This window comes from Euprymna scolopes, chromosome 27 (assembly GCF_053919585.1).
Source record: "Euprymna scolopes isolate OS-2025 chromosome 27, ASM5391958v1, whole genome shotgun sequence".
Taxonomy (NCBI): Eukaryota; Metazoa; Mollusca; class Cephalopoda; order Sepiida; family Sepiolidae; genus Euprymna; species Euprymna scolopes.
The window spans coordinates 51,145,250-51,157,564 of record NC_136508.1 but is presented as its reverse complement, the minus strand read 5'-3'; the positions used below and the strand labels follow the sequence as shown (position 1 = coordinate 51,157,564).

Sequence of the window (12,315 nt, the reverse complement as noted above, 5' to 3'; positions counted from 1 at the left end):
AGTTGAAATGAACATTTTACATTTAAACTTGCCGATTTCTGTATGCGTTATTCATCCATCCAAACAAAGATTTTACCCGTTATAAATCACCCTTGGTGTATGATTACTGTTTCCTATTAATTTCTGTCTTATTAATAATAATAAAAAAATAATAAAATAGTGAGGTACACCCGGGTTTGAACAGGGGATCATTCGATTTGTAGTTGAATGCTCTACCACTGAGTTATATCTCCAGATGACAATAAATCTGTTTTTTTTTTAAGAAGAAATGTTTGCTGAGATTTCATTATTTTCCTTGACCAGTGTAACGTAAAATATTCGTCTGTTCTGTAAAAAAAATTTTTTGTTTTTTATCTCTAAGAGAGAATAACTCTTTTTGGTAATCTCCAAAAATACCGTTAGGGCTTACAACATGGCCGCCTGAAGAGTCACGTGATCCGGTAGTTTACAAAATGTCTACGCACGTTCGTAGACATTTTGTAAACATTGTTTTTAAAAAATAAAAAATAATACTTCTATTATGTTTTAAACGACTGTAATAGTTTATTTTGGAAGTATATTTCATAAAGAAAATTGACAACCCACTTTAAAAACAGAAATGACGAGTTTTATATATTTTATTCGCAGTTTTTTGTTGGGGGTGTCAAAAATTCCGCCTAAAATTCTGATACACCTACCGGATCACGTGACTCTTCTGGCGGCCATGTTGTAAGCCCTAACGGTATTTTTGGAGATTACCCTCTTTTTAATATCGCATTTTTTCAATTTCTGAAAATGTTTGCTAAGAGTTTATTATTTCTCTTATCGGGTGTAACGCGAAATATTTCCCTGCAAAAATTCTTCTTCTTTTTTTTTTCTTTTTTTTTTTTTTAAATCTCTAAGAGAGGAAGACTATTTTTAAGATGGGAATTTTTTGTTGAAAACATTTCTAAGAACACTGCCAGAAATATAAATTACCTTTGTGTAAATTTCGCAAAAGATTAACTCAGCCGTTTCGGAACCTATGAGGAACTCACACACACACACACACACACACACAAACTTTTATATAATAATAGAGATAGAGATTTGAATGGATAAAGATCGTAATAATGTAGAGTTAATTTTCGCTGCAATCTTATTTTAAAGTGGCAACAACTCTATCTTACCAAACCTGCGGATGATTACGAAGACCCAGGTGATGTAGCGGCAATCAAAGAAGCACAAGAAAACATGGGGGACTACAAACTCAAAACAGCCAAAGATTATTCTGTACCTGATCACCTTCGAATGAACGTCCATCGAGCTAGGCTTCATCTTTATAAACTAGTTGAAATCGTAAGTATCGAAACCATTCCTTTTCATATATCCTAAAAAAAAAAAAAAAGTATTGTATCGTCAGGTGGAAACAATACACAGGGTTATAGCACGGCCACCGAGATATAGTTGCAGTAAAAAAAAACAAAAAACTATATAAATAACATGAAATATTCGACTTCCTTCGATAGATATAAAAATTCCAAAACAATTCACTTACTGTTATATTTTGTTAGATTAAAATCATCCCAATGTGCAATTATGATAATTGCAATTATATAATTATCCAAATGGAAAATTGTCTTTTTTTACTCTTTAGGAGAATAAAAAACATGCACAATCTAAGGCAACGAAAAACATTTTTTATGGCCACGTGGTTGAACACCAGAAACTTTCTTTACCTACATGTTGATCTGGTAATGACGTTCACTGGCCTACTCTTTCGGTAGACGTGGTTATAGTCAGCTAACGTACTTCTTAACTTCTAGCGTAACACGACCGGTAGCGGTGACAAAGCGAATCAGTACATTCAATTTAAAAAAAAAAATTTGTATTGTTCTTCGAAGCGATTTATTAAAATAAAATATAAGAAAAGAATATTAATGAAATATACACAATAAAAATTAACAAATTTATAAATATAACACAATTAGGCACTTCTGTAGGACAGCAACATAAGGCGAATGTATGTATTTAGTTTCAGGAACGGCCGGTAGAGGGCGTTTGTTAGGGGTCGATAACTTACCCTTTTGGTATTTTTTTAGATTAGGCCCGCCTCCACAATTTTCTTTTAAATGACGACTTTCATAGGTTTTTGACTATGTTGATTACGGAAATAGGATTGAAATTTTGCAGAAATAAATAATTATCGAGACATAAAAAGTTGTTTTATGCATCGTATTCTTTGTCGGCCATCTTTGTTACGCGCGTAGATTTGTTTATGGCGCACGCGTACGCGCGTAAAAAAGATGACCGCCAAAGAATACAATGCATAATACAACTTTTTATATCTCGATAACTACTTCAAAACCTATTCAAGTCGTCATTTAAAAGAAAATTGTGGAGGTGGACCTAATCTAAAAAATTACCATACTTTTGTGTAAAATCTTTCTCCGAAAAAATGGAAAAGCACGCCTTGGAAAACACACACACACACACACACACACACACACACACACACACACACACACACGCACGCACGCACGCGCGCGCACACACACACACACACACACACACACACACACACACACACACGATATTACTAAAAACCTGAAATTAAATTTCGATAAATTTTTATACTTCAAAATTATATTTTGATACATTTGTATACAGTCTTTCTGTACAAAAAATACTGCTGTCACATCCAGAGTCTGCCAACAGACACCTAATTGCACCCTGGGAGATCACCACACTCTTCAGCACATTCAGGTACACTTTGGTGTTGACTTTCAAATCGACTTTGAAGATGTGAGGTGGCACGATGTGGCCCTTACTTGAAACTATACCAAAGACCATAACCGTTTGCATCGCCTTGGGCACGTCATTTTTATTTGTGGCAATCCAGCGATGCATTTTGAGTGTGCTGACAATGGTCCTATTGTCATAACTGGGATTGTTAGAGAACATGAGGTGTACAGTGGTGCGTCTCTGATCATGCTCGTTGAATATTGTGTCAGTTTCAGGCATGATAGAAGGCTTCTATTGCTCTTGGGATTTGCACACAACTGGCCAACTCATCGATGGTCTGCAACAAAAAACGAAAACCCGTTTCCATTAAACGGAAATGAACTCATGTTGTCTTTTCTAGGTCGACAATTTTATCGTTTCACTCTGTATATGTGAACACGAGTCATGTGTTCAAGCCACGTCACAACAAAAAGTAAAATTAAAGTGGTCTACTATAGCCGAGGGCGACCAGAAAGCTCCCTTTTTATTATCTACAACACCAAGGTGTTGGAGTGTAGGTTTTGTGAATACTTTCAAGAGATTAGATAGGCCTACAAAACTTAATACACTTGATTTTTTTTATCTGTTCAGGTACTCCCTTCTACTAGAAGGATGATTAAAGTGATCCGATTCTTTCTTCAAGTTTACCAGGATCAGGAAAGGACCTTAAATCGCTTTGGCACTTATGCAGAACACGAACCGCGCTGGAACAACGCTGTTATGTAGCAATCCATTCTTCACTGTTCTATATCTTCATCGTTAATAATTGCTTTCTCTCTATCTATGCTAACAGATGGCAGTTCTTTTTGTTTCTTTTATTTATGGCGGCTTCAAATAACAAAAAGTTTTAGACCAATCAGAAAAAAGGTTAATTATTCTATTTAAAAAAAAAATTTTTTTTATTTTTTATTTTTAGTTTATATTTAATAAAAATATCAGAAATACGACATCACAGGGGAAGGTGCCACTCTTTTCCCAGGATTACTCCACTTAGCCTAGATCCTAACCTTATAATGCTTAGTGTATTCATATGGAATTTGAGGCTTATTTTTAAATGGAAATTTATTCGTCCAGCAGAGTGAAAATTTCAGGGACCAGAGGGAGATTACTTGGTAATCTCCAAAAATACCGTTAGGGCTTACAACATTGCCGCCAGAAGAGTCACGTGATCCGGTTGATCCAAAACATGAATCGTGCAAATGGAAAACGCAGCCTTGAAGGCAAACTTTGACAAACAATCACAATTTGTTTGTATTTAATGTTTTGTTGATATAATGTTGTTATAAAAATAGGCAAACTTTGAGAAACAATCTTAGGTTGTTTTTGTTTTTAGTTATTTATTATTATGATATTGAAAAACTGTTTTTGTAGTTAATTATTATGCTTGTTTGTCAAAGTTTGCTTTAAATTTGCGTTTTCCGGTTTCGTAATACCGTGATTCATGTTTTGGATCAACCGGATCACGTGACTCTTCTGGCGGCCATGTTGTAAGCCCTAACGGTATTTTTGGAGATTGCCGATTACTTTTGGTTACTGCATTAGAAAGGGGGTAGAGAGATACATAGACAGCGTGGTCTTCATTTTATTTTGTTCACATCATGCGCCCATCCCCACCCCATGGGGCTTTCTGGTCCTGAACCATTTTTTTGCATGACTGTCCCGTCCTAGGTTTCACTAGCAAAGAGCAAAATTTCTCTTTCTCAGGAATTTACATGATACCCCGAACTTCCGGTTACTCGATGAAGTCAATCTTTTGAACCTTAATCCATCAATTATTTTACTGTCACCATGTAACACGTATATCATCACAATGCACAAATAATCAGCAGCATTTTATACTATCAAGGTTTCACATTGAGAAACTCATTAAGAAAATATATAAACATGACGATTTCTCTAAATTCGGGTGTCCAGTTTTTCATATTATGCTGTATAGTGTATATTTTAGTATTAGAACCATATTCAGTTCAGTTATTCAAGTTCAGGAAACATAGTCAAAGTCGACTCTCTGTAAAAGCAGGTCTAATAAAAGGTCAGAGCATTTATTAAAATCTAAATGTATTAGCAGGATCTGTGGAAATTCCACAACGGACTCTTTCATATATAATATATTGATGCTGACATTCTGTGGATGTTCAGCGTAAATGAAGACGCTCTGATATTATCGCAGCTCTTTTGTTAAAACTGCAAAAGTATTTATTCAAGCTAGCAAGGACACCCGCCGTAGCCCGGTCATAAAATATTTTAATTTATGCAGATTTTGTGTATATCATTATAGTCAATTTTTTTTATGGTATCTTATATATTATAAAGTTGGGATTTCAAAAATAAAATGTATATCCGTCTTACTTGGGTGTATCAGCTTGAATCGAAACCGAAACCAAAACTTATGAAGAAAAAAAAATATATATGTATATATACATATATAACTTGAGTTCCTTCAGCTATAATCGAAACCGAAACCAAAAGAATTATTTATTACAAGAAATGGGAGGTCATAACAATTACAGAACAATTACTCAGAAGAAAAAAGATGTAAGCGTGACATACAAAATAACACACACACTATCGTATTAATACATAGATAAGAAATGTAAGAAAATACGATACACAAATAACCAATAACATTAAATAATTAGGAAACAATACACAATACACAATATAACACGCAATACACAATACAATACACAATATAAAAATATAATTGATTGATGTTTTTTTGTTCTTTAACAGGTTCATCAGTATTCATGTGACTTCAATAAGAAGCTGCTTGCACTACGCAATGAAAAGCTCGAAATCCTGAAAGAGATTGCAATGTTGACGGAAAAGGTTCATGATATTCAAAATGAGATGAACGTCTCAAATGAGAAGATGGTTCCAGAAGTTCCAGAGTTATTACCTGAAGAGGTTCCAGATAAGTAAGAAAATAATATATCTTAAACTTCTGACACAGGAGAGTGCATTCTCTGATTAGCTAGCATGATTCAGGAGGGATAAATTGCAATTTTTATGGAAAAGGAAGCAATATTCTAGAAGTTCCAGAGCTATTACCTCAAGAGCTTCCAAATAAGTAACGAAGCAATATTGTTCTATATTGGGATATAATGCCAGTAAGTAGCGATTAAGTTAACTAGTATAAATTTTAGTGAGGATCATATTAGTACAAGCTCTGAATCGTCGATGTTTTATTCTTTTTGATTGACTGTGAGGAAATGCTGCATTCACCTTGAACACAGCTTTTTCATCGACAAATCTTCATGTAAAAAATGGCGAATGCCCTTCTGATATCTTTAACTACTCTACTTTCTCACACTGTGGACATTTTAAAAATGTTTTCCAGGTCCACTGTTGTACTTGGGGGACCTGAACATTTACTATTATTTGTGTGTGTGTGTGCGAACGCATTTTCCTTAATCTGTTATGCTTAAGTTTGAATTTTTTCTAATAAATTTAAAATCAAGTTTCAAATAAAATTTTTCCTTAATCTGTCATGCATAAGTTTTAAATAATATTATTGTTAGTTTTTTGTCATGTTTAAATTTGAAATAAATTTAATTATCCATCATGCTAAAGTTTGAAATACCATTTTCCTTGCTTTGCTACACTAACTTTTAAAATAGAATTTTTTGGTCTGTTATGCTTAAGTTTAAAATAATATTACTGTTAGTCTGTTATGCTTAAATTTAAAATAAAATTTTCTTTTAAATGCCATACTTCAGTATTAAGTAGCATTTTCGTTGTTCTGTTACATGCTTAAGTTTATAATAACATTTTTGTTGTTTTGTTACACTTAAGTTTGAAATAGAATTTTGTGAGTTTGTCATGATTAAGTATTAAATAGCATTTTCATTGATCTCTCATACTTAAGTTTGAAATAGCATTTTCATTGGTCTGGCATACTTAAATCTGAAATAGCATTTTCATTGGTCTGTCATGGATTAAGTATTAAATAAAATTTTCATTAGTCTGTCATACTTTAGTTTGAAATAGAAGTTTCCTTAGTCTGTCATGCTTTGAAATAGCATTTTTGTGGGTTTGTCATGCTTTAGTTGAAAATATTATTGTTAGTCTGTAATACTTGAATTTGAAATAAAATTTTCCTCTACGCTTAAGTTTGAAATTGCATTTTCATTGGTGTGTCGTGCTTCAGTTTCGAATTAAAAGTGTCATCATATGTAATGTCGCAGGAACAAACAAACAAAAATAAACAAGGGGGAAAAATATAAAAAAAAACGACTCGGCATTTTTTAAGTGCAAATGAAATGCATTTATTCACAGTTCTTCCAAAATAACGCATTTCATTATATTTTCAAAGTCTTTTCATATACACATGTGCTTTTTAAAAGTCTCTATCACCGCCACTTCATGCTAGTGCTAGCCAGTGCTTTCTTGCTCTCAATTTTCTCATCTTGCCTGGCCCTCAACTTGCTTCTCTTTCCGACCACGTGGTGTATTCTTTCTCCTGCTATTTTGCATAAGTGCTTTAATGGCTGCTGCTGCTACTAATATTTTCATTAGCCAGCTATCCTTCGGCTGCTGCTGATTTTCTCACTCGCGCTGTTACAAATAGATGTATCCACTGTTATCTTCTAATTTTTTTCTTTCAGGTGCATGGAATATACTCCCAATCAGCTGAATGCATTCAAAAGATCTATTATGAAGAAACATCCTTCAGTATGCTTGGGATCAGAAGCGAAAGACACTAAAGTTTTGGATTTTACAAAAGTAAGGAATTTTTTGTAGTGCTTATTCAGACTGGCGCTTATGGCGACATTTAAAATTAAAGAAAATATAGAAATGTCTGTATTATGTACGTACCAGTCATGGGACGGAGATGAAAAATTCCAAAAATCAAGTAGTTTTTTTTTGTTTTAATTCAAGAAAACTAAATTTTACTCTGTTTCGATGAGGGTGCAAAAAGCAGGCAACGAATTGGTGGACAAGGACAGACAACCCTAATGCCTTTCAAAACAATCACTGATTATGTTGAATAGCAAGGGGCTCATATTGGGGGCATATACAAAGGGACTCATAATACAGACATAACGATAGTGATGATGAGGGAGAGAAGACATTTATATATATTACATCACGACGACGACTGTGAGATATATGCAACAGTTCTTATCTATAAATATAAAAGCGAAAATGTTTGTGTGTGTGTGTGTGTGTGTGTGTGCGCACGCGTTTTCGTGTATGTCTAAGAAAGACTTTTTTCCAAGAAGCGATCGGTCGCCTCACAACTTCTTAAAACTTTTTATATTGCGCCTAAATGATAATATCTACGAGTTAACAACCAGGGTCGCTTGTCTATTTAATTTGCCCGACTTTGAAAAGATAAATATTCAACAATTTTCGATGGCCGCATGTGCATTAAGCTTTTTCGTATAAAAAAAAAAGAAGCGAACAGACTCGCGGTACTGTCCCACACTCAAACTTGACGTCATTAACTCATCAAAAACGGGCACCTGCCAAGTCGCACTTTTTATTTTCACACTTTATTATTTTCCAACTGCGCGTCAAGGCTTCGTTTTTTTTTTTTCAAACAAACACCCGGAACACCCGGCCAAGAGTTTTCTTTTCATTTACTCCAAAACACACACACCTACAAACACTCGGGCACCGCCAGGTACTCCCCGCTAGTACACATATAAAGGGGAGGAGATACTTCACTAATGATGGTGGGGAGGACATAATACTTGGAAGGGTTATACAAGAGTTCGTTACAAGATGATAATAACACGCATTTACCTTTTTGTTGTAAGGAATTACGCGACAAACAGTTACAACGGTGACATCAGGAATTCAAACTTTGATTTACATGGTCTATTTTTCCTCCCTTCTCTCCTAAAGGGCTCTCCTCTCCAACTGACTCTAATTCATCAACTGACCAACTCTTGACTGACCAACTCACCAACTGACTTCTAACTTCGAACCCTAGATTCCTATATTGAGAAATCTCCTTTGTTTATGACGTCTGAAGTGTTTGCAAACGTGACTAATTTTCACGTGGCGTTACATATGTTTGTCCGAACACACTTTTGGTGAAAAAAAGAATCTTCAATTCTAATATCTAACCTATTTTTAAACAATATATTTTTTTAATTTGTGTTGTCCATTCTTTTACCTGACATATTTAATATTCAGATTTCTAAAAGAATGGACAATCGACTCTTTTTCCGACGTAAACAATATTTAACTATTTCTAATAGAATCAACAATGGACTGAATTTCTAACATTCCATTCTCCATTATCTTTAACACTTGCCTACAGGGTTCGATTCTAACCTTATCCTAATATAATTTTCACTTATCTAGTATGTCTTCTTACTTACTTTCTCCACGGACTATCTCATGACGTCACTTCCGGTATCGAGTACCAGTGCCCGGTAGTCTGAGATTGGCACACGACCAAGCAGGTCGGGTGCACACACACACACACACACACACACACACACACACACACACACACACACACACACACACACAAAGTTCCTTTTATATAACAAAGATTTTATTGACAGCAAATAAACAGCTTGTTAAAAAGTTAGTGATGCTATCAACATCCCTCACCCAAAACACCTGTTTTTATTTTTTTATGTTTTTTTCCCATTCCACGTCAATGAAATTATTGAAATAAACTGCTTTTTATTTATCTATATATCTATAAAAGTGAAAATGACTTTCTGTGTGTGTGTGTGTGTGTGTGTGTGTGTGTGTGTGTGTGTGCGTGTATTTCCTTACCAAATAACTCTGTCAACTTTCAGTCTACAGACTCAAGATTTGACATTAGGAGTATTGAGATTTGGGAAAATATTTATAACCGGTTGTCGGCCAGAAATTTGGCTATCAAGGGGTTAAAGTTCGACGATTTGACCTTTGAAAACTCTACCAAACTCCTCTGCCAATTTATGGCTCTAAACACTTGAAATTTTAGATGTAGGTAACTTGGACATGGGTAAAACTTTTATTTTTATTTGAGACCAAAATAATAAATGTTAAGGGGTCAAAATTGGGGTCAAAGTTAAAAAAAATTTCTTCTGCGATCTCTATGAAATTACTCAGACAATTTTTGGTTTAAACATTTGAAATCTTATATAAAGTGTATTCACACGTAGGACAAGTTATGAGCACTGCATAGCGCCCGAGCAAAGCCGGGCTGAACTGCTAATATAACAATAATTTCATTAAATAGAATATATCAATTTTTGTAAATTATAATTTTCAGTCTTTAATTGTGACAACTCTATTTCATATTTTGTTATGCCGAGCTTTTCTATTTGGTTGGAATTACAAAACAAATATTAAAATATATATTCACTTTAAGTTTACAGAAGCTCTTGGCTTGTAAACTTAATTTTAACCTCTTAATATATATATATATATATATATATATATATATATATATATATATATATATATATATATATATATATATAAACATAATACTCGCATGCACATGTCTCAGTTTCGCTCCGTTTTTTTTTTTTTTTACTTTTTTTTTTTTAAGGAATTTAACTTTATGTTTAATACCTACGGTATTTCTTTTTATAATGAATAAGAATTCTGCAGGAAATATATATATATATATATATATATATATATATATATATATATATATATATATATATATACTAGCAGGCCGCCCGGCGTTGCCCGGTCGTAAAATACGCATAAATATTATATTTATACTAGCAGGCCGCCCGGCGTTGCCCGGTCGTAAAATACGCATAAATATTATATTTATTTCCTGCAGAATTCTTATTTATTATAAAAAGAAATACCGTAGGTATTAAACATGAGGTTAAATTCCTTAAAAAAATAAGTAAAAAAAAAAAAAAAAAAAACGGAGCGAAACTGAGACATTTGCATGCGAGTATTATGTTTTTTTCTAAACAGTTTACTTCTTGTGAGTAAAAAGAAAATATAATTAAGCTGAGATCGAAACTAAAACCTATAATATTGAGTCAAATACGATAACCATTATGCCAGCTTGACATGTTATTTACAAAGGGTATTTAAACATTATTCTTAACATAAAAAATCGGTCATGTGAACCAGTCGTGCAGTCGCATTCGTGAAACAGTTGACAAACAGATGAAAATCCGATGACCCATTAGCAGCCCTTTTTTACCGGATTAAAACGGATTAAAAAGTTTTCCACCTGTCTGAATAACCTATATATGAAATTTCAAGTCTGTAGATTAAAAATTTGTTGAGTATATAGGTTGAGAAGTGTCTTTTCACAAAAACATACACATTCTCACTCATATATATATATATATATATATATATATATATATATATATATATATATATATATATATATATTTAATTATTTTTTACTATAATAATCAAATACCTACAGACACTAGTGTTTCATTCTTTCGGGAATCTTCAGTACAGGGTGTCACGATTAATACCAGTCGAACGATTTGAACCCCGCAACATGAGACATCTCTGGCTCGATTAGCGAAGACCTAATCCATTCGGCTACCATTAACCGCGTGAAATAACGTTGAATTTAAACATTTTAATTCTAAATGTTCATTTACGTCAGTCAGACAGTGATCTAATCGTTATACGATGATCTATGCATAAGAGCTAAATTGACCGACTTTAATTCAACTGAAAGTACTCAACGATAAGAAACGAATATCTTAAAGGGGCGGTCATAATTATTTTTTACTATAATAATTAAATACCTACAGACACTAGTGTTTCATCCTTTCGGGAATCTTCAGTGCAGGGTGTCACGATTTATACCAGTCAGTCGGATTCTGCTTGCAAAGTATTTAATGAAACTACAAATAAGCCATACAGCTTAATTGGTAAAAGTTAAAAATTAGTGAAGCAAAGGGAATGGGGATATATATATATATATATATATATATATATATATATATATATATATATATATATATATATATATATATTTCCCCCCATTTAAAAATTGTTTGGTAAAAGTTAATATGTATGGCTTACTTGTAGTTTCATTAAATACTTTGCAAGCAGAATCCGATTCTGCATTTTGCTAATTCCTACCCTGATGAGAAGGAAAGTATTTCTTTAGAAACTCCGCGGATTAAGGATAATTCACTTAATTTGTGTCTCCTTTTTGAAAATGAAATATGTTTTTAACTCTTCTTAAACTGTTTTTAACATGTTTTATTAATTATTTGTTCTCATATGTGTGTGTGTGTGTGTGCGTGTGTGTGTGCGTGTGTGTGTGTGCATAAATATATATATATTGTAAATGCTGTTTCATATTTCCAACATAATGCCAGACCAGATTTATCTAAGCATGTGTATTTAGTCAATATTTATACTAGCAAACCTACCCAGCAATAGTTCATATACGTAGATAGTAACGAAAGTGTCAATATCAAAAATGGGACAATGGACAATTATTTCTTATCAGTATATCATGCTTGAATAGAAATAATTCTCTTAACTCTGTAACATATTTATGAAAATTGATGTCATTAGAAACGGATGTTCTATGGGCGTTGGCTAGAATCACTCTTCTTCTAGAATAATAAAATGGAGAAGATTTTTTACCCTCAAGAAAAA

General features: G+C 33.2%; 1 protein-coding gene across 1 annotated transcript in view; it reads left to right on the top strand.

Moving 5' to 3' along the window:
* LOC145248852 (cilia- and flagella-associated protein 44-like) overlaps positions 1-12,315 on the top strand; it is a 228,307-nt gene that overhangs the window by 137,175 nt on the left and 78,817 nt on the right. The window contains exons 22-24 of the mRNA XM_080110575.1: positions 1,129-1,317; positions 5,476-5,660; positions 7,350-7,467. Coding sequence (XP_079966701.1) covers positions 1,129-1,317; positions 5,476-5,660; positions 7,350-7,467 — 492 coding nt within the window. The remainder of the gene's footprint in view (positions 1-1,128; positions 1,318-5,475; positions 5,661-7,349; positions 7,468-12,315) is intronic.